Below are 23,881 nucleotides of genomic sequence, written 5' to 3' on the forward strand. Positions count from 1 at the left end.
GAGACACCATAGAAAAAAAAAACGTCGCACCCGACGACACAGATCCACGGACGCATCCGGAACGTGTGTTCGCGTGTGTGGGTGTGTGGTGTGCCCGCATGGTGTGATTCGTGTCCGATCAGTCCTGCTCAAACGATAATCTAATCGATACGATAATCAACCAATCTGCTTCTTCGATTTTGTTTTTTCTCTCTTAAAACCACTTTGCTAGCGGCGAAAACGCTGCACGGGGTGAATGAGTGCATTGCTAAGGCGGACGGAGGGCGGAGCAGTTACTCATGCCATGAGGTGGGCGGGCTGTACGGCGACAAGAGGGTTCAGCGATCCGTATAAAGGTTGCGTCGCGGTACCATCGCTCCGGTGTGTCGATCGGTCCGCAGCGTCCGGAGAAGATGCTCGAGGATAAGGTGATCGTTGGCGCTGCTAGCGTCTGCTCATTGCTGGCGATTGCCGCATGTCTTACGATTCTACCGTCACTTTACTATGAAATTAATGCCGTACATGATCAGGTGAATTATTTTATGCATTTTTGTTTCCACTCTATACTTATTGTAGTCAATAATAGTATGTTAGTGTAGTTGCACAACTTTCCGCCAGTTCGTATTACTGTATACTGTAAATAGTGCCGAAGGTATTTATCCAGAAAATTCCATATTCTTCTGCTTCTACACCCCAATCTGCTCCCTAGTCATGTTTATACGGAAATAAATTTTCCAGACAAATTAGAGGTCAAACCCAACATCATCAAGATCAGTTGACTTTTCTGTAATTTTCATTTTTTGATTTTAACGAGAGAAAATCGCGAGGAAAATCTTTGCAGATCCGAGAAATGCTAGTTTTCTTTGAGTTCTTCTGAAACAACAACAACAACAACAAACTCTTCCGAATCTCGAAAAAAAAATTAAAAGAAAAAGTAAAAAGAAAATAAAAGCAAAATTAAAAGAATTTGTGAAGAATTTAATTTAAAAATTTTAGAATATTTTTTCTCGACTATAAATGAAAATTAGAATGTTTTCTTTAGGAAGAATAGGATTTTCTGATAACAACAAAAGAAACTTCTTTAGAAAAAATGAGGAAAACCCTCAAGTACTGATATTATCCGTATCTTACACATGTTTTATGGTAATTAGAACCATATAGGCATAATTATAGGATTGGAAGCTTCGCCTTATTTTATTGGATCAGCGTAGATGTCCTTTATCCGTTAAAAGAGACGTTACCGACACTTGAACAGTAATTCAGTTACAGTCTGACCATCCGCACGGTTACAAAATGAGATCCATGTTTATTTGATGCGCATTATTTGTTTACTTGTATTACATTGTATCAAACTATTAGATTGTTTACATTTATTTATTTATCTGCTACCGCTTTATCACTGATTTTTCTTTAAGAGCATGATTACAATGTTACATTACACAAAATCTCTACGGAGTATGTTACCGTAACGTCTCTCGATGTTTAGGAAACCATTTTTTTTTAACAAAGTATCCACCTTTTTGCCTTAAAAGTGCACAGAAGTTTGGCATGGAGCGTATTTCCCGAAAACTTCCAGTAAATAACTGTTGACCTATTGAGAACTAGGAAAAATCCCGTAAAAAAAGAACGAGCCGCCTAAGCCTCTCTCCTCCTAGGTGCTCGACTCGGTCGCAATGTTCCGCATTGAAACGGACTCCGCTTGGATTGACATGATGGACATCCAGATCTCTATCAGTCCTCCGTCTAAACCTCGTGAAAACCCCTTCGAGTCCATATTCCGTCAAAAGAGGCAGAACTATCGTGGACTTCCTTCATGGTGTATCTGTGAACCGAAACCACCGAAATGTCCGCCGGGACCACCGGGACCACCCGGACAACCGGGAATGCGGGGCATGCCAGGAAATCCGGGACCTCCAGGACGCGACAACACACACGTAAGAGATATACTCTATCGGATATTGTAAACTCTAAGTAACTCGCTACATTACAGGTATACGCCCCTATCACCTGCCCACCAATAAGCCATGACTGCGTCAAATGCCCAGCTGGACCACGAGGACTTCCTGGACAATCTGGAATGATGGGTCGTCCAGGGCCTGACGGACGTCCAGGACAACCTGGAATGCGCGGCAAGAACGGTCTCCAAGGCCCGTTAGGACCTCCCGGCGACAGAGGCATGCCAGGCAATCCTGGTCGACCGGGAAGTCCAGGAAATCCTGGACGCGACGGACAAAAAGGATGCGGAAAGCCAGGAGCTCCTGGACTACTAGGACGACCTGGAAGTCAAGGTCGACCGGGCGCTCGAGGAAATCCAGGACGCGCCGGCGCTCCGGGCCATCAAGGTCCGCAAGGCCAGCCTGGATTCCCAGGGCCACCTGGTTCAGATGGTCAACCAGGTATACCTGGTTCGCCAGGACTGCCGGGACACGATGCCGCCTACTGTCCTTGTCCTCCGAGAAGCGCCGTTTATACTAATCGAGTAGTAAAACGACATTGATATGAACCAATTGTTTTGTTATGTAGTAATTTTAAGAATGCACTGCTACCTGAGATAATGATGTCGCTCTGAACAAAGAATTTATGTATATCGTCTATTTTCCAAGCACTTTTACTATGAACACCATGAAAATGTCGTTCATCTTCAATCACAAATCTTAGCAAGGTAAAAAGATAAAGGATAAGGTGAACGGCGCTGATCAATCCCTATGGGATGCACCTGCGCGTTCGACTTCAATTCAGAATCGTCTGAGGTTTTAGAAACGCAAGGGCAGTCTTACAGTTATCTATAATATGTCAAATCAGTGTGATCTATACTTCCAAACGATTCTGATACCATTTTCTCGACTCCGAAAGACGAAACTCCTGGTTGGCACCAGCGCGGTTCCGAACCACCGATCGTACGGTAACAGGAGGACCTCTTACCGACTGCGCTATAACAGACCTTTTCAACAAGACGTGGCATTTCATTCAGTGGAGGCAGAAACCTTGCGCTCCACTAAAACTTGGGAGAGCTCACCAAACATTTTTAGGTTTTTGGAGCTTATACTTAACTGCTATACGAAACATATAAACTAGTAATACGTAACTTATGCGAAACTGTAATGATCCCAAAGCCTGATAAATAAAATGATAAATTAAAGTGATCTATAAATTCTACAATTCTAAATTCTACAAGATCTGAAAATTCAAGAGTTATGATGTGAACTACTCAGATATAAGGTAGTTTTCCAAGAAAATTACAATGTGTATAAATTTTGCCTGAGAAATAAGCCTCAAAATAACTCATTTTGTGAGTTTTATGTTCTATAGTATTTCGTATGACTTGTTCAAGTACGGCGACGGGTAGAAGTAGGAGGGGTCCCATTGAAAACTCGTCCATGCGTCCTATGGCTATAGTCGTTCCCGTAGTGTCGTCGCGTAACGCTACGGAAGCAATAAGCGAGTCAATCGGAGGAATCACGCTCCTCTTGCCTCGTAAGCTCTCCTCATCTGCTTGCGCGGTAGAAGGAACGTATTTGTTGCGTGCGTATTTCTCACCGTAATCGCCTTTGATGAGGACTTCAAGAGGTACACTGCTCAGGAGAAAGGTGTGACGATTTTCCCGAAAAAAAAGAAAGAAATAATATTAAAATAGAGGACCTTATATTTTCCATTTTTATTTTCTACAGAACTTAATATACGTTGTCATTGGGGGCATGGAAACACAATAGATCGCAATTTCACGGCCATTTACGGAGATTTTCCTTTGTTTCCATCGAATTTTCAGAACTAAAGGTGATATTCATTTTAATGTAAGGTGGATGGGATTCTGGAAATGTGAAAACCAAAAAAACTCTCTTCAAGCGTTTCGGATCGTGTTCCCAGAATCTCGGATTGCTTCATCAAGGAAAAAAATCAATGTACCAACAAACTACTTACTTCTATGGAAAACGTTCACAACAGCTTCCTCTTTCAAGAGTTATTTCGCTCAAAATTCCCTTCTCATTTTTAAGGTCCCATTATCGTTCTAATTTTCGAAAGATTGTAGGCAAAGGCTTTGAATTTAATGTTAGAAGTTAAAGAAAAAAGATAGACGTTGCGAAAGGAACTGAGGATTCAACGGAAATCAGAAAAAGTGAATTTATCGGCGTCAAGAAAACTGTTTAGAAATATGGAATTATTTTCTGGTAGCTACAGTTTTTAAAAGATTCGCCAAATGTTGCAATATAAATGTAAAAATCAAATAGAGGAATTTTCAATGAATCATTAATCATAACCATTCAATAGTGTAATCTCTGGAACAGGAAACGAAGAACTAAGGCCATCGAAAACTTGTTCCACCTACTTCTATAAAGTTTAGTCTATCTTAGAAACTTCAATATTCTGAAATATTTATCAGAAAATAATAAAATTAGAATTGAATTAGATTTTGATTAAATGAGAATCAGATTAAAATAAAAAAAAAGAAAATTTGTGTTGTTTTCAGAAGGTGACATGAAAAAAGCAGAACGTTCTTTAACAAAAAAGAACTCTGGATTTAACTTAAAAATTTTATAGCATTCCGTGAAAATTTCACACTTATCACTTTTAGAACCATTTATATTTGTAATTTATTTATTCCTAACATAAATATTCTAACCATTTAAGTATCCTCCATTGTTCTGAGAGGAATATTCCTGAGAACAGTAGCGGAATGTTTTTATATCCGAGGAATCATGGATTCAGCTTCGTATTTTTGTTCAACTGTTAACGATCGCTAGAGAGGAAGCTAATATGTGGATTTTCACGACTTTCACCGTAATCTGCACAAGTCGGAACTGAAACCACGTTCAAATAAGCTTTTAATTTTGATTTATTTTTGATTAATTAATTAAATTTAATTTTTTCCAAACTTTCAAAACTTTTTCTCACATTTCCTAAAGTTTACAAGCGCCGCCCAGCCCCAAAGGTCAAATAGTCTGCTCTTCGAGGTGATCGTACTGTGATGTTTCGTCGTGTTATAAGTACCAACATCCGTTGCAAACACTTTTTTTTTCGGTGTTCGTTTGACTGCACACTGAATTTGACGAATGGATACAGTACGGGGCAGCAGTCTTTCCATCCAAGATACACCTTGTCCTTGAACAAGAATTTCGCCTAGGTGCTGTTTTCCAAAACGGATGTAAAAGGGATTGTCTTCGCTTTGTTTTTCAACATCCGCGAAAATTCTCATAGCGATCAACGAGGTTAGAGTTACCTTTTTTTACTGTTGAGGGACAACTATCAACGTAGTGAGCGTCGCTAAAGCAAAATGACAGACAATAAAAGAAAAAACAGCATATTCACTGCAGCCCTATGTGAGTTATGTGGAAAAAGTGGCACTTCTGGAATGGAGGTCAAGGTGGACTTGATAGAAAGCTAAATATAGAAGACCAGAGGCAGTTAATAAAGTGAAAATAATGGAATAAAATAGAAAAATAAAAAGAGTAGTGAAATAAAATAAAGTAAATATAGGAAAGTGGAATCAAATAGTAAAGTAAAAGTAGCAAAATAAGATAGAAAAATAAAATTAATATAAGGAAAGAACTCGCTTGCCTGGATTGCGAAAGAGACATGTTTTAAGCGCATCGCTGACGTGAGAGAAATGAATTCAGCATTCAGAATGGATTTCATTCGAAACATTCGAATGCCTTTGTATCTGATTCTAAAAATTCAACATTCGAATTCAACTCCACTCAAAGCATTCGAGTAGTGAATACTGGAAAATATTCGATTATTCGAGAGGCATAAAGTATTCTTCCCTATTCGTTTTACCTCATATTCCTTTTTCGGAGGTAAAAGAAACGAAATATTTCTTCGAGAAAAATCCGACCTGTTTCGGTCGAGTATTCAACATTCGAACTGAACATTGCTCGAATGATTTAGTCACATTTATTTTGTATTAAATGTACATTTAACTCCCTTTATGAGGGAATGGTTCGATACCCGTGTCAAAGCCAAAATTTTTGCAGTACTGTATCGTACACTTCCTTTAGCAGCGAAATTCTTTTCCCGATTATTTGCAATGCAATAATTTCTAATCACATTAATATTATGTGGTTAAATGCTTAAAAATCATATAATTACTCAGAAGGTGGGAAATAATTAACAGAAATGCCTAACTGGAGTGAATTTTGCGTGGTTGAGAAGGAACGCAAAAAGAAATAATAAAATAAAATTCGTGACAAAAACGATGTGAGTAAAACTTTTATTGCTTGTGATTCTTGTACAAGAATCACTGCACTAAGAAAGTCTCTAACTTATATTTACTTTGAAATTTCTCACGTGATTCCTTACCACATTTCAGAAAAAAAACAAAAAGGAGACTTTGAAATGTAGGAATTTAACGATTTTATAAAGCAAATTTTCACCCGCAAGAATTTTCTAGTACTGTTTCTCCGTGCTCCCTGCTGTTCAAAACTAGCAACATTATTCCCATCCTATAAAAAAAAACCACATCACTAAAAAGCTGCTAAATTCATACGGAAATAGTCGGAAATGGCATAGTGTTACTTAGTGACGTCTTCGATACATACCTCATTTTTTTATTCGGTAAAAACTTCACCTCCTATAGAGATGGATGGAACCTTCGACTATATACTTCCTCTGCTGGCCATTGGGATTACCCGTTAACAGTAAGAGAAAAAAGAAAAATGACGCATTGTGTACAGTTCCTATTTGTTTTCCTTTTGTAAAACCTTGATTCCATCGGTGATCGAACTCTTCATGGGCGTATTCCGACAGCCGAGCAACAAAATTGTCCGTAACGTCACAAATTAAGAAATTTGTGATCTCACGCACAATTTTGTTGGTTTTAATGTGAGTGATGTGCTCTTGCTGTTGTCCTGGATGTCCTTGTTCATTCGGTACAAATTTCTGCTCCCGCTGGAACCGAACCATATCGGTTTGCTATCACTTTGATGTTGCAAACAACACCTGCGATTCCACTTTTTTTTCGTTTTCCGTCTATTTTTAATTTAATTTTTTTTAAAAAGAAATATTGAATTACATCTGAACTTAGTCACATTTTCTTCTGCTTCCCTCCACTCTTAATCTGAACCTGTACCTCCAAAAAGGTGACGAATCTGGTTAGCGCCAACCTTCCTCTACGAAGCTCACCACATTTTTTGGGAAAATTCCAAGAAAAAATCCAAAAACAAGGGAAATCCGAGAACTTTTAGAAAAATACATTCGTTTTACTGTGATAAAAAATGCAGGATAAAGACCCATGGTGCTCTACATGTATCCACTTCCTCTATACATTGTTTCAGCGATGTGAGGTTCTGGTTAGGGTAACTGTTCCCGGCAGGAACCATCCAAGGATTCCAGCGAAGGGGACAACTCATATAAGAGACGAATTGTGGAAGTGGACGAGATCTAAGGGATTTCCTAAGGATATAAGAGATCTAATTAATCCAAATTACTTTGACCTACGCGGTTCGAAAGGCATTTTTCGCAGAACGAGAAGTTGATTTTTTGTTTTATGCGCTAATTTTCAGATAAGAGTACGTTAAAGGATGCGACTATGAACATGCTGTTGGAAATTTCTTAGAGAACCCCGACCATACGATTCCTATAAGGCTTGACAGAAGCCATAGGATTCACCGAATCGAGAAAAGTTGAGCCAAATTGTATCAATTCACATAATGCATTGACTCGATTATTAATAAATTATAATAAATATTATAAATATTAACAAATAAAACAATAAATAAATAGTAATTTATAATATAAATAGTACGGTTCATTTATTAATAAACTCTAAGATTAAAACAGACATAATAATTAGAAATAAATTCAATTCCACTCAATTCAACTTGGAGCTAAACACGAAAATTCCGATCACAACAATTTACAGCAATGTTTGTGAACCTGCAGCATGTGTACAAGTTTTTTTGATCCATAGCTGTAACAACTTCCTGGTGTCAGTTAATTTTTCGCTTTTCCTCCAGGACTTTTCATATTTCTTTGAGGATTGGTTCAGAAAAAAGTTCATGATGAAATCCGCATTTCCAGTCACCAAGTTTCTGTTTTTTTTTCTATTTTCGCCAAGTTCTAAGTTTCTTCTTCAGCTTTGTGCCTTCTTCTAGAATAAAAAGTTCAGTGGTGATTGATTGTCTTATTGGTTTCTAGGGAAGTAGGGCCTCCTACTAGTTTCCAGAAGTAGGTGCTTTTTTTCTCTCTCTCAAAAAGAAAAGATGTCATCGTATACGCTTGATAAGCCACCCATCGTATATTCAAAGCATTATTGGAGAAAAAAAGGAGCGGCACAGTTTCGTAGTTGTTCGTGAACGGGAAATACAGGAAATAACATTGTTACCCTATGAAAAACGACAGCGGACTTTCATTTGTATGCCTTCTGGAAGTAAGAGCTTTTCTGTCAGGGAAGCTCTCATCTATTAGCAAGTTTGTCTGTAGATGCACGTGATAAATCCTATCCAAAGGAGTAGATGACTTGAAATACGACAATCAGTGACAAATGGTTACTTCTATATTACCCTACAAGTACATCTACTGTTACTTTCGGTTGCGAACAATAACATCGGTGCCATCCAAAACTGGTCAGTGACTATGCGGTACAACAGATATATCACAACAGCATTTCTATCAAGCGAGATAGGTCAGATGAACGTTTAAAGGCATCACCGCACGAATCTGGGGTGGTGATGATTTCAGGGGTGCCTATACGGAGTCGTAGATTATGGAGAGAAGGGTGATTCCGTCTATTTCTTCCTAATTGTCGTAAAAAACGGTCCGGAAGATACAGCTTCGGGCGTTCTGGCGCACTATTTCCTACAAGGAGTTCGATTGGAGAGCGCCAGCCTTGTGCACACGCCGTTTTTTACGGCCCGGAAGATGAGACGGAATCACCCCTCTCCATAATCTACTATCCCGTATACGAATACTCCACCTGAAATCGGTACCAGCTCAGATTCGTGGGGTGATGCCTTTAATGATGCTCCATCGTGGCACGACAGGTTTCACATCTAAATGTCCGGGAATGAAAGAATTTTTTCCCAAAGCCAATAGCTTCGTGCGTGATTTTTGAGTTCCGAGTACTCAAAGTTGATCTGTGGGGAAACCCTCACTCTCGAATGTTTACACCAAATTCCCACGGATTTCCCTCATTACAGCGACTGCAGCTGGTCAGTTGAGATGCTGCGTGGCGTGTGGCGTGGCGCGAATCCAGGTGGTGGGAAGAGGGCTAATTCATAATATCCTTGTATTCCGTATGTCGACCCTGCCGTAAGCTGCGATCAAGTGACTGGGAGGCGCTATAGAAGCGTTGTGAAGTCGCTTCCAACAAATAACCTCCAACTATTCGGGAAGACGCCTCGTCCTCCCATAAAACCCATGGGAGTGGAGCCCTGTATCTAACCGGTGCCTTTAAAATTCAATGCACTGTACAATAATAGGAAAGACTCCTAATTCCAAAGGATTGTTTAGTACGGCCGCGCCAAGAGAGTTATCGAAAGTGCCGAAACGGAAAAGGACTAGAATGACGATCTGTACTTACAACGCACATACGCATTTATCGGAAGCGCCTACTGTTATCCAATGACACAAGACAGAAAGATTAAGTACGACGCCATCGGACTGACCGAGACGAGACGACGCCACTCACTAAATGCAGTATATGACACTCGAGAAGAATTGTTATTAGGAATATGCGATAATAAAAGAGTTTGTGTCCTCCTCAATACGTATTTGCCTATGAACAATTGACGATCCTAACCGGACGTTCACGGATGAGAATATGTGAATCAACACCAACTTTGACTATCTTCGGAAATGTGATTAAGAAGATTAAGAAAATCCGGCTTCGTGCTCATCTTTTCAACACCACCGTTTTTGATGTTTTGACCTGCGGTTCGGAACCCTGGGTGTTTCACAAGCAGGAGGAAAATCCGAACGGCATCATAGAACGCTCAACTGAAAAGGTGTTGCTAGGGATATACTGCTTTACGCAAAGAAAAGAGGGGATTCGAAGTTCACACCTACGTCACCGATCGAAGATCAGAGACGCTGTCAAGGAAAGGAATACTCCTAATATGTCCTGTACACGTGATTCGCTTCAACAACTACCGCTGGACCAAAACTGTGAGCGATTGGATATCACGTGATATCGAACGGAATACGGCAATCAGGAAGAGATGGACGGAATCACCCTTCTCTCCATTATTCACGACCCTGTATAGGAACTCTACACCTGAAATCCGCACCACCCCAGATTCGTAGGGTGATCCCTTTATGGGAATGGACAAAAACGAGAAAAAACGAAAATTCAGGAAGACTGCCGACCTGATGGTCAGACTCTTTTATGAAGAAAGAAAATTCAAAAATTCCTTCAAAGAAAATTCCGATGCTCTTCGTGTCCCACGCGAAAGGAGGAACCACTGGGGGACTCTGGTATGCGATCGGGACAAATGGTGCCCGCTCGACCACTTCGAAGAACACTGCACTTTTTTTGACGAACTACGAACAATGCATAGCGGTAGTCGATTACAGTACCTTCAACTCAATAACGGTACTTGAGAAAATTTACTCTTTTACGGATGAAATTTTCCAAGTGGTTATTATTTATTCCTCCTTTTTTCAAACAAATAAATACATTTTGTCACAGACATTTTTCTCCTTAATTCCTCGACCGAGGCTGTACGATCATCGCAATATCAGTTCATAGGAACCCGCAATAACTGAAAGCGGATTCGCAAAATTTCATTTGTGGTTTAGGTCACACAATTTCGGGAAAAATGGGACCCAACTTGAAAATCGAAGTAAAAACAGCTTTTTCAGGGAAGAAACACTACGTTCAAGACAGTTTTGTTTTTAAGAAGTCGCTCAACGATTAAAACGAGGAGTTTCTCGTTATCTATAATTGGTGAAAATCTGCACTTTCCTCTAACAGAAACCAGTTGACCTATCTACACGTGCTTATTAACGTTTTCGTTGCATATTTGCAAAACTAGTTTTGTCCTGGAATAAAAATACGAATATCATATACGGGTTTTGCAAATGTCGTGAACGTATAACGACGTCATAAAGTGACGCTTGAAAAATGAGTAAAAATGTACCTTCAAAGTTCAAGTATATGAGTTAGGAACCTGTTCACGAAATTACACATCCGTGTCGCCTTTACTGTCGACTTCAAACAAAATTACTTGCTGCATTGAAAAATGAGGGGTGAACTGGTTCTATTGAATATGCAAAAGAATGTAAATTATCTGCGTTTGCACAAATAAACATTCACTTTTGAAAAAAAAAGCCATTTTGAAAAACTCTTAACAAAACTTCAGTATTAAAATATCATTTCCGCATTCATTCATCATTTTATAATAGCCATATAACATATTCGCAACATATCTGAATAGTGGGGGCGCATCCCAAGCGGATTGATTAACGCCAGAAACCTTATCCTTACTTTTATCTGAATAATACTCAAATGACGTAAGGGAAACTCAAAAGAAAAAAATAAAAGTTTTAAAAACGAAATCAACGCACCGAGGAGAAAAGCAAAAATTTCACAGAAAAGAAGAGAGGGGAAAATTACTTCTACAGAACTTAATTTTTTCGGGAGATCGGGAAATATTATATATAAGTCATAGAATATCCGATAAAATACTTTGGAACTCACCGGAATACCTCAAACCTCTTCAAAAACGCATGTACTACAACAGATTAACGATTATGCTGATTCGGAGAGCAAGTGATGAAAGTCGAACGGAATTTTCATCCAACTTTGCAAGTTTTCGACATCCTGGACTGAATGGCTCCTTTTAATTAATTCAATTGTTTCACTTTTATCCTAAGTTTTTTCAATTTTGTTTTGCACGGCGATGTCAATGAAGAACGTTAAGATGTTTTCAAAATCTACCGTTCATCCCAGCTCTGTTGATTTCTCGACTCCAGAAGAGATCCTCACGATAGCTTAAATTACACACAAATTTACAACTATATCGGCACAATTCGTTTATTTTTTATCGAGATGTATTTTTTGATTGAAATAAGTTTGGATGATGAACTCAACACAACGAAAATACAAACAAACACGCTCAAAAAATTACGCTTCGTTTCCTTATCGTTAGAAGATTAAAAAACTTACATTCCATAAGTTATTTATAAGAAACATAAACAAACAGAAACATACATACATCCACAAACAAGCACCTCATGTACATATACATACATATCCGTGTGTATGCACATAAATACGCGTATACACATTCACATACAAATACGCAACCATAATATATCCATACAAAATTTATATTAGAGAACGAAAGAAAGAAATTTTCGGAAATACTGTTGAGAGAAACCCTTCTAAGAGGATTGGGTTGGATCAAACAGAGGTTTCCTGGAAAGATCTATAGAATCAGATCGATCTTGCGGTCACGGTTGATCTTTTAATTATTTTTTTTTGGGTTGTCGCATCATTTTTTTCCAGACAGCAATGTAAAAATTTCCACACGTGCACATGTGGGAAATTTGTTGGAAATATCCTAAGAAAGCAACACTTATCTATTTTCTTTTTCTTGTTGTTGTTTATTATTTTCTATTTTCTTGTTCTTGTTTTTGTTTATTGTTGTGTTTAACAATACCTCCTCAAGATGGAGCATCAAAGATCAACGACCGAAAAGAGCCGCGTTCGTAGACAGGTTCTGACCGCCAGAGGAGAAAAGCGCTGTAGGGGTTCCCATTTGGAATCATGTTGGAGCCTGCTTTCACAATACATACATAGTTTATGCTAGCGTGTAGCAGCGGAATTTATTTATTCCATTCGCAAGCGATTCCACTCTTTGTACGATAAACACGATATGTCTCAAAGATGTGGGATCCTACAAATTCGATCCCATCAATCAAACCTTTTTTTTTGGTTATAGAAAACCCCTGACACCACTTGTGAACTCGTTTTGCAGTGGGCTGAGAGAAATGTTCAAAAAAAGGATCCAGCGATTACATTATTTTTGTTACGGTGATATTGAGGCATATAAAATATAGGAGATATCTGGGTAGTCGTTGTTGGTACGAGCTATATAAAGTTTAAAAGTTACTGGCGTATCAATCCTAGCACTCTTACGTGGCCAGATCGGATCGGATGGCTTGTTTTCAACTGTTGTGGCGTGGTCATAAGAGTTTGATTTCCCCTAAAGTCCCGCAGATAAATATTTAGGAGTTCAAATTAACTTTGTTATTAGTGACTTCTTCATATTAATTCACAATATAAGCTTGCGGCACCTCGGATACTGTAAAATGCCAAACCATGTGGGTATAGTTAAAGGCATCACTCCACGAATCTAAGGCGGAACGGATTTCAGGTGGAGAGTTCCTATACGGGGTCGTAGATTACGGAGGGGAGGGTGATTCTGTCCATTTCTTCCTAATTGCCGTAAAAACAAGCCCGGAAAATGCGGCCCGTTCACAAGGCTGGCGCGCTCCAATCGAACTCGTTGTGGAAAATAGCGCGCCGGGACGCCCGAAGCCGTATCCTTCGGGCCGTTTTGACGGCAGTTAGGAAGAAATGGACAGAATCAACCTTATCTCCATAATCTACGACTCCGTATAGGCATAACCCACCTGAAATCCGTACCACCTCAGATTCGTGGGGTGATGCCACATACGATTCGAATCATAAGCTTACTGCAGCATGTACTAGACCAGGCTAGATCAGGTCCACATATTGAGTAGAAATCAATGAAACTCCAAAAAAGCACTATTTAAACTATACTCTAATTATTTGAATCTAGACGTTAGACATCAATGCTAGTTTCAATAATTTCAGTTGAGAATCCCCTCCAAAAATAAGAATGTGCGCAATGTTGCAGAAAATTGGAAACTTCGTTCTTGTTGAGACATTGCGGGACATTCGCACTATCTGTAGAGGATCGATGGCATCCAAATTCATTCAGGAAAATGTGAATGAAAAGATCATAGTGGAGATAACAAATGTACTCAAGTAATCCTTTAGTATATGGATTGTTCCTTTAAAAAAATAAGTCGAATCAGACGTTTTCAACCCCATTCATATCCCTGTTTTCCCTGAAGATATAGTAGTTCAGTAGTTCAAACCCTTCTAACTGGTCTAGCAAAGCAGAATTTTCGATTCCAATCCGTCGCTAATTGCGAGGATGGGGTGGGTAGTTTTTCGAACGAAAGAGGTTTCGGAACCTACAAAGAGAAATGTCGTTTTCTTTCGGGAAACTACACTGGTAACTTTTATATCAGTGCCATATTCAATCTTTTGAATCTTTTGAGGAAAGTATTTTGAATGAGGACTTTTTTTTGACTTTGATAGTCCACTTCAACAGGTGGTAGGTGGTTCCCAGTTTGAAATTATGAAGAAATCAAAATCTGAGGAGTCAGAGGCGATAAGAGCCTTCTCGACAGGAAACAAAAGTTAAATACTCCATTAAATACACTAAAGTAGATAAAAGCATTAAATACACAAAAGTAGGTGAAAGCAAAATCAGATGCAGTAAGAAGCGATTCACCGCTCCTATTTCCTACTGTAGGGTTGTTTTTTTTTTGAGATTTTTTAAAGAGATTTCTCGCCTCTTCGTGGATGCGATATCCTTGAAAAATGTCTACAATTCAAGCTCTAGAGCAAAAGTGAATGAATTATGAGAAGTTATGAGGTTCTTTTGTAAAAAAAAAGTGGGGTGGCTTACATGAAGAAGTTGGTTTTTGAATAAATTTTGTCAGGCTGAGAAATTCGTTCCCTCATTTCATTCTGCTAACTCAAAAACAATTCCCCAACAAAAAATTGACAGAACTACAAGGGAAACTCCATATCATTTGGCTCTTTCTTACCTAATTCTTAGATTCTTTTAGTCTAAAAAATTTTTTGCTCTTTTGTCAACGAAGACACGATAAGACCTTAGAAATCTCAAAAAAAAAATGACTATAACAAATAGTGAACATTTAGAAGCGTTTAGCTATGTAGATTCCGCTTCAAAATGATCCTGTTCAAAACAAAAGTTAAGCTAATAATTCGAGGAGGATCGCAGCGGTAGCCACGAATTTTTTCCGTGGAAGAAAGAATTCCCATTTCCAGAAGTAAGTTGTTTGAAGTTCAAAAAATTGATGTAGACAATTAGAAATTAATCCAAGTTTTTAAAAACGAATATCTCAAAGTTTTAAACGAAAAGGATATTTCCTACGTATAAAAGGAATTGAATAAAATACAGGCTTCACATCATCAAACACATTCAAGAAAATTTTCGATTTTTTCTAAGGATATGCGTAATACCGTAGAGAAAGAGGTATTTGCATCTACCAACAGTCTAAAAAAAAACAAATTGACGTAAAGCCGAGTGGAATTTAAAAAAAAAACACTTAGGTGCGCGAAAAAAAATCGTATTGAATGGGAGCTAAAGGTCCTTTAAGATCATTTTTCCACTTCTCCCCTGGCTATCCAAATTTCAAAGGATTGTGATCGAGTTAGGTGAATGGCATTGAAACGGAACTCATGGGCCAGCAACCGTCACCTTTAGCTGAACGATTGTTCGCTTTAATTCGATTCGCCACATAATTGAATGAAAGGTTGTGGCTTACCGGACAGAACTGCTAACCTTTGATCTCGGGAGCAATTCACAGAGAACTCACTCATAATGAAGGTCACTCACAAAAAAAAATTCGAAGAAATACAATGTCTAAACAAACTAACAAATAAACAAACAAACAATACGCATTTTTAATAAACGTTATAATATTAGAAAAACAGCTCTTGACCAGTAGGTAAGTATTTATTTTGAAAAAATATTCAACAGTTGTCGTTAAAGCCAGGCAGTACGTATTTACTGAGGCCCGCAACCAGTAAACTCCCAGTAAATAATTGAATCTTGGACCATCAATGACAACAATGCGAATGCGAATGCGCCATGAAAGGTGAGTCTGGGTTTGAATGAATCGAATATTCGAAAACTCATCCAAACCACCGACTGCGCAAAAAATACCGATACACCCAAACTAACACAAATTTGAACAATTTAATAATAAAGTGGTTTTTTTACTTAACTAAACAATAAAGTGGTTTTTTCCTTAACTAAACAATTTCCCTTATTCTTGTTTTTCTCAGCATTCGATAACAACATCGGCGAACATAATCGGACGTTCTTTCGAGTAGCGTCGAAGAACGATTAAATTAAGTCGGCACGTGCCGAGTTGAAGGACGTCGTGACATCTTATAAGGAGTCACCAATGTCGAGGTTCACGGTCCAACCCCGTAGCTACTACATCCATGCAGGAGGAACGCATAATCGTTACTGTAGCTTCCGTCTGTTCGATTTTGGCCATCGGAGTTTCTGTAATTGGGCTGTCGTCGCTGTACAATGAGATCAATGAAGTTCACGATCAGGTGGGTACCCAGAAACTCGTCCGAAACTGGAGAAATCCGAATGCTCACGTTGAAAAAACAGAAAATTTGACTCAAGAGAGGAAAAAAAAACTTCTTTCGCTGTAACTCTTACAAAATCGTTGCTTTCTCTATTTAGAGAAGGCAAAATTTCCAGACAAAATCATCAAGCAAGACCTTTTTAAAGGCACCGCTCTAAGTTTTCAGCGTCAATTCCGACGTTATTTAAAGGGCAAAGGATAAAGCATACGGTGTCAATCAATCAACCCCCTATAGAGATGTGCCTACGCGTTCGACTTCAGCCCAGACTTCGTTTGAGGTTTATAAACCCCCGTGCAAGCTTACAATGACTTACGGGGGCTAGCCGATGTACATATGTTATCTAGTCAGTGATTTTATCCTCCCAGACAAATCCAGTTCCAATAAATCTATCCCGGAAAAATGAAAAATCCAGTAGGCACTAGTGCAGATTTGAACCTCCGATCGATCGTTCAGACGCGAATCTCTTACCGACTACGCTGCGCTGACCTATTTTTTCAACCTTATTTAGCTTCAAAATATTTAAATAGACACATAGATGGCACAAAGAGAACTACCAGTACGAGCTCAAGTTTTTGGAACACTACACCTCTAACAATGCAAACAACAATGGTTACGTATGTAAAAGTTGATAAATAAAATACAATAAATTTTTAATAAACAACAACAAACACAATAAATTTTCTGGTACGTTCAATGTTAACAGAGTAGTAATGCGCAATAGCCAAGATTGTTAACAAACTTTATTACGGCTAACGTTTCGGCGTCGTCGCCTTCCTCAGAAACTGAGAAATCGGAGCATTTTTAACATACCTTCTCAAAGATTTCTCACCTTCTGTAGCAGGAGAATGACCTGCCAACCCACCACCCCCCATGCTTTGAAGGACCAATCTTGTTGTGTAAAATTCAAGCGAAATTCTAGCGAGCTCTCTTCCATCTTTTTTTTTTGTTTTTTTTTTGTTTTATGGCACACCTCAATAAATAAATAAATAAATGCCTTATCCAGAACAGGTTATCACTTCATAAGACACTACCTTCAAAACCAAATTCAAAAGAGTCAGCATCCTTGCGCTTACCTAAGCAGCGTGATGTTAGCGGAACCGCCGCGTGATAGAATCGCTCCGCTAATTTTAATTAGGATGCGACCCGCATACGATATGATCAATTTAATAATCGACAAGTTCCAATCTTTATGTCAAGATTTGAGAAAGTTCGAACTTTTACGCTTTACGCGTAATAGTTGACTGTAAATAATACCGTATGGGTAACCTACGGGGAGCATTTCACCACAAAATTCAGAGAGCTTCATTGCTTTGTCAACAGAAGCAAGAAAAAACATTTCATGACTACGTTGTCTATATGGTATTTATGAACAAATCCATTTAATTAAAGGATACTCGGTCATAACAAATAGTTTAATGCCTTGTATGGTGTTTGTGACAGTAGTCCGCTGTCTCTTTTTTTTTTACAAATACTGAGCAATGCAATCCTTATTACTTTTTTTTCGAAATTTAGCATAAAATTTTGAACATAGTATATGTAGAATCTAGCCTGTTGTTCCTTAACCACATCGAATGGATCATTATATGTCGTGGATACACTGTATGGACCAATACTTGGGTCACATAACATTTTTCAACAATATTCTCTGTCGAGAGTCATCTCGGCGAGGAAAAACCGTTAAATATAACAGTTTACTAGAGCTACGCTCACAAATATTGATCTAAGGAAGTCGATTTTTCCCAATCCACTCTTAGATAACTGCCTGATTCAGTGTCATTCTTTAAACTTAAAGTTTAAGTTAAGTTAGTTTAGTTAGTAAGCTTAATTTTTTTTAGTTAATTAAAGTCATTTTTCGATCATATAAATTCTCATAAACATATAAATTCTCATACATATACAGATTTCAAGTACACTACCATTAACACAGAATAAGCAACATTCAGGTTATCGACGCAGTAGCTGTATTTCGTGTTGAGACCGACTCCGCATGGACTGACATTATGGATGCACAAATCACCGTCACACCACCGTCGAAACCACGAGTGAATCCATTCAGCTCGGTATTCCGGCAAAAAAGGCAGGATTTCTCCGGTCTTCCTTCGTATTGCCAATGTGTGCCAAAACGCCCAGTCTGTCCACCTGGACCTGCTGGGCCTCCGGGACCGCCAGGCTCTAATGGAATGCCCGGACCACCTGGTAGTCCTGGCCCGGACAACACACAGGTGAATGATATTGTCATTCATCTGTCCAAAGTATTTACACTGATAATTGTATTTTAAGGTATTCAATCCGATCAACTGTGGTTCAGTCGGCAATGACTGCGTCATATGTCCTCCAGGAGCAGTGGGACAGCCCGGTCCGCCTGGAGCTCCCGGTTCTCCAGGACCAAACGGACAACCTGGGGGTGCGGGCCAACGCTCGAACGATGGACCGCGAGGACCTCCGGGGCCACCAGGAGACGCAGGTTCTCCTGGACGTCCAGGTGGTCCAGGAAATCCTGGACAACCTGGACGCGATGGATCACGTGGCGGACAAGGGCAGCCGGGACCGAAAGGACCTAATGGTCAGCCAGGAACGCAAGGTAAGCCGGGTGGACCTGGCCAGCCTGGAAACCCCGGCTCACAGGGACCTCCTGGGCCCATGGGTGGTCCAGGAGTACCCGGAAGACCTGGAAGTCCTGGGAATCCCGGCGGCGGCGGCAATCCTTCACCACCGGGTAACGATGCAGCCTACTGCCCTTGCCCAGCGCGTAGTATTCTGGCTAAACGTTCTTAATTGGTTTTGTGATAATAAATATTCATTTGCATTTTTTGTTCGGGTATCACTGAAACTGAGGAAATGACTTGGTTTTGAAAAGAAGAATATGCATATTAATCAAAATAACCTAAATAGGGTTTCAATTTCAGACCAAGTGTAAAGAACAAAATTCGCCAAACTAACAGACAGACGAAGACAGAAGCGGATTTTTGATCTCGCACTTCACGTTTTCTTGAAAATTTGCTCCATCTTCTTAGCTTCTCGTAATCTAAAAGAGATCAATCGACTAATTTCACTTTCAATTTTAAAAAAGGTCTACAAAGCTAGAACGAATGCGAAATCAATCATAAGAAGGCTAGTAAAGTCAGTTCAAACGCCCCACGTCTCAACAATAAGAGTTTTTTTTAAATTAACAACTAATATAAATCATTATGGACTTGAACGATTAATGTTTAATGGATCTGATCTTAAAGCATGTATGAACAAAGGAGAACGTATACAACTTAAAGAAAATCCTAGCAAAGCTTAAAACTCAAACAAAATAAATAAATACTAAAATAAAAATACTGGTTCCAAGAAGAGGTTATAGTTTTATACCAGGAAGGGGATAAACTCCACACAAAAGGCTAAATCATTTCCCATTTCTGCTCTCTAGGGAGACAGTTTTCGAAATTTCGAAGTTTAGAAGGGAAGAAAATTTCTAGAGGACTCAAGAGTCATCAGACGATCGAGTTAAACGCTGAGAAATATCAAGACAATGAGTTAAAATCTCTCCAAGGCTACTATCTTCGACCAGCTCACTTTCTTCCGTACTAAACCAGCAATATACTTCGAAACGAGTCTTTTCGTAATTTTCGTCCATGCATTGGGCGAAAATACGAAAATATCCTACCTGTAACTTCTCCTCTCCTAAAATTTAGCATTTAGCTCCGTGCCTTCTGCACTGATTGGCATATTTTGTGATTGCAGTAAGCGAGTTCCCATCGTTTCGCGACCTCAAGCCAGTAATCCTGGTTGAGTTCACTGTTAGACGGTGACGAGAGATCACGTTGAATACGGAGACGAACACAGCAGGTGGTGTTACCGTGGACAGAGAATGAATCTCGTATATAAAAGTCAACACAAACACGCTTTCAAAGTCTCATCGGCATGAAGGAGGAAGCCGTCATCGTCACAGTTTCGACACTGTCTATACTTTCCATATTGGCGTCATTCGTCACGATCGCAGCAGTATTTCAGGAGTTCAAAGAACTTAGTGATGAGGTAGGAACAACTTCTAAAAGTTACATTAAGTTATGGGGCTGCAGAGTGCAAAAAGAGAAGAGCAAAATCTTATCACCGAGGTGAAGATTCCATCGTTTTACCAATGTACGTAATTCCGGAATCGTAATTTATATCGAAACGTCAAGAAGCTCGCTGCAGTTGCGTAACCGCCAGTGCTCGAAGCGGCGCGGTTGAGATGGTGGTTGGGTTCGAGATGAGACCATAGCGAACTGCAACGAAGAATAGTGCTGATAAGGCTCTCCATTGATCCTTACCGCTACGCCCCTCTGCGCCGCTTCAAGCGCAGCCGCTTACGCAACTGCACCGAGCTTCATGTTGTTTTGACCCGACTACATTTACGTGCAACAAAAATAGGACAAACATCACTTGTATTATAGTTTAAATGCTTTCTTAAAACTGATCTTCTCATTTTTTTTCATGCATGTTCTGGCTTTGTGAATGAGCTTATTTTTGTAAACATAGTTTTTGCTATAGTGCAGCAAAACTGGTAAAGAAAAAGAAAAGCCCAAAAGAAATCTGTGCGCACCTGTATAGCGAAATATGCCTTCATGTATAAGTGCGAGAAATCTGGACCTCATTTCTCGCGCTTATACCAGAAGGATTAAGAATTAATTCTGAGGAATCATGGATCAGAAAAAATTACACCAAAGCTACAATTACACCAAAGCCTCTTGATGATACATAATTATGTATAAGGGTGTGGTTTGGAAAAGTTGATCGCGACCGTGTTTTGCCTGCGTTACAGCTGGAAATCACTTCACAAATAATGAGTCAAATGATCTAATTGCGAGGTCTACATGCGAAAATGACGTCCATAGTTAACCGGGAAACGATAAGCACCCAGAATATACATTTTAACTTATGTAGTTTCAGTAGTTAGCCGTTCTTGTGCTTTTTGTGATGGACCATCCAGTTCTTGCGTTCTTATCTGTAGACGATGTTGTCCCTTCATTAACAGCGTACTAAAATTGCATGAAAAAATCTTGTTAATTTTACACTTCCAGCCAAATATCTTAAAATGCTACATAGTTCGTCAGTAGCTCTCCCTTACTTGAAAAAAAAACAAAAAAAAATATAGGTTCGAAACTCTAGCAGCAATTGAAGGCCGCACCTAAATCATACGGAGTCAATCAGCGGCCCCGTCTGACTTTTCAGCTCCCTGCTGTGCCGCACACAAACAGTTAGCTGCTTAGTTTAACGCAATAAATGGTAAAATGCTAAAGTCGCAACAACGAACACTACGTAAACACGCTTAATACACTATTGCGTTAAGGTAACCCACTACGCCACCGTGTTCCGAGAGCAAACAGATGCCGCATGGGCGAATCTCATGGGCTTGCAGGCGGTTATGGAACCAGCCAGAACCAAAAAGGATGTGTACGATTCTGTGTTCCGTCCTAAACGTCAACCTTCTAACCGCCTACCATCTTGGTGTCAATGTCAGCTAACTCAACCTCGGTGTCCACCAGGCCCTCAAGGCTCACGCGGACCTCCTGGCCAGCCAGGAAAACCTGGTCAACCAGGTCGTCCGGGCATTGATAATTACCAGGTGAGATGGATTTTTTTTTCAGCGACAATGTGCAAAATTTCCTCCGACGAAAACACATGATATGATGGAAACTGTGTAAGCTTCAAACAAAATTATTATTATAAAAATAAGACTTGAATATGTCTGCAAATGTATTTTTAATAGAAAAGGAAAACACCATATGATGTACGACTATAGATTCCTTTTGCCTAATATAAAAATAAGCTTATTCGCTGAAATTCATCGCCTGAACTTTAATATTTCATGAGAAAATATCTAACAATTCATTAATCTATTTTTATTTATTCATTTAACATCTAACACTAAGCAAATTCTGGAAACAACAGCATCGCAAAAAAATATCACTGGAAAAGTTCCCATGTCTCTATCTAGAGAATAAATAAAATTTTTCAGACTTTACCAGCTCCTAGATGTCCCATGTATCAACGAGAATGCATACGTTGCCCACCTGGACCACCAGGTCTCCGCGGACCTGCTGGAAGCACAGGAAGCCCCGGTGCCCCCGGAGGAAGAGGCTTACCTGGAATCCCCGGCAAACATGGATTCCCCGGCAGAGCTGGTCCACCAGGACGGCAAGGAACTTCAGGAAAGAGAGGCCCAACAGGAAATCGTGGACAACCAGGCAAAAATGGAGTGCGGTATAGAAAATCTGTAGGGAAACCTGGTAATCCGGGAGCGCAAGGGAAACCAGGAAAACCCGGACGCGCTGGGGCACGAGGACGACCTGGTGCAAAAGGTTCGCGTGGACCGCCTGGGTTGCAGGGAGTTCCCGGAGCAAAAGGTCCCGATGGCACGCCCGGTAAGCCTGGCCGACAAGTTCTCGTGCCTGGCATGGATGGCGGTTATTGTCCTTGCCCTCCAAGATTGTTGTATAATAGAAATTGATTCTCGTTCGAGTATTTAATAAAGTTCTATCGATTGATCTATTGATTTCGCATAGATTCGTAGTCTTGGTCCTTACGTCAATGTGCATCCCATTGATTCCATTCAAAATGCGCTATTCAACTGTTGAATGAGGTGATCAATCACATTGGAGTTCCGCCGACACCAGACCACACACAGGCAGACCTTGCCGGTAAAGAAAGAATGACCGAAGTTTGCCCGCAACGAGCTGACCCACATTTTCAACTATTTGAAATTCGCGCGTGGCAAGAGTTATTCAAAGCCGTTTTTGCTATCTGTTAGATCCTTTTTTAAGCTCATATTCAAATTAACTTTTTCATGCGTTGTCAATAACGTTTTTTTTCTTGGATTTCACTTTCTAATTACGTTGATGAGTCATAGGTTTCCTTACTTTTTAGCTGCATTCCTTTGATTATCCTGCGCTTTGCTTTTTTTTTTGGTTCACGCTACTTTGAAGCTTCAACCGCTCCACCTGTGATCGTAAATCCAAGACGAAGAGTGATCCGAAAGGATAAACGAACGAATTTGTGGATTTTTACTTTGTTTTCATTGCAGTTTCCTACATGGACATATTCCTCATTTTGCTACAGCTCCAAATAGAAAAAACTATGGAAGACTAGAGTATCCAACTATTCTCTCATTTAATTATCTTCAAATCTCCTTCACAACTCAGTAGGAGACGGTTAGAGCTGAAGAAAAATAGTAGAAATCTGTCTATTTATATTAAAATCTGGACATATTTGAACTTCCAAGCGATTTCAGTTCTCCGGATATCTTTAAGCGCCACAAGAGATCACATCTATGTCAAATTCGAAATTTTCAACTTCGTCTGGACTCAATCTTTTCGATTTGAAAGAATTTATAGCTATGGCCCGCTTGCGTTTGGTCAGAAATGGAACTCGCAGTACTTACAATACTTAAACCCTCCTTAAACGTTTAAAATATGCAGGTCAACATTTGAATTCGATCCATAAATAGCTGGAAAAAAATAAAGAAATAAATAAAAACAATCTAAAATA

General features: G+C 39.5%; 4 protein-coding genes across 4 annotated transcripts; all 4 read left to right on the forward strand.

Moving 5' to 3' along the window:
• Nucleotides 1-392: 392 nt before the first annotated feature.
• On the forward strand, nucleotides 393-2,476 carry RB195_004390 (uncharacterized protein; the record flags this gene model as incomplete). Its single annotated transcript, XM_013440537.2, has 3 exons — nucleotides 393-509; nucleotides 1,635-1,913; nucleotides 1,970-2,476. The coding sequence occupies 3 exons, from the start codon at nucleotides 393-395 to the stop codon at nucleotides 2,474-2,476; spliced, it is 903 nt and encodes a 300-aa protein (XP_013295991.2).
• A 7,249-nt stretch (nucleotides 2,477-9,725) lies between these two features.
• On the forward strand, nucleotides 9,726-10,100 carry RB195_004391 (uncharacterized protein; the record flags this gene model as incomplete). Its single annotated transcript, XM_064182215.1, has 1 exon — nucleotides 9,726-10,100. The coding sequence occupies one exon, from the start codon at nucleotides 9,726-9,728 to the stop codon at nucleotides 10,098-10,100; it is 375 nt and encodes a 124-aa protein (XP_064033482.1).
• Nucleotides 10,101-16,213: 6,113 nt separating this feature from the next.
• RB195_004392 (uncharacterized protein) lies at nucleotides 16,214-19,144 on the forward strand (the record flags this gene model as incomplete). The annotated part of the gene is made up of 3 exons (XM_013440538.2): nucleotides 16,214-16,330; nucleotides 18,313-18,591; nucleotides 18,650-19,144. 3 exons carry the CDS (start codon nucleotides 16,214-16,216, stop codon nucleotides 19,142-19,144), a joined length of 891 nt encoding a protein of 296 aa, XP_013295992.2.
• A 1,131-nt stretch (nucleotides 19,145-20,275) lies between these two features.
• Nucleotides 20,276-22,844, forward strand: RB195_004393 (uncharacterized protein; the record flags this gene model as incomplete). Its single annotated transcript, XM_064182216.1, has 3 exons — nucleotides 20,276-20,389; nucleotides 21,684-21,959; nucleotides 22,353-22,844. 3 exons carry the CDS (start codon nucleotides 20,276-20,278, stop codon nucleotides 22,842-22,844), a joined length of 882 nt encoding a protein of 293 aa, XP_064033483.1.
• Between the last annotated feature and the right edge of the window lie 1,037 nt (nucleotides 22,845-23,881).

This window comes from Necator americanus, chromosome I (assembly GCF_031761385.1).
Source record: "Necator americanus strain Aroian chromosome I, whole genome shotgun sequence".
Lineage (NCBI taxonomy): Eukaryota > Metazoa > Nematoda > Chromadorea > Rhabditida > Ancylostomatidae > Necator > Necator americanus.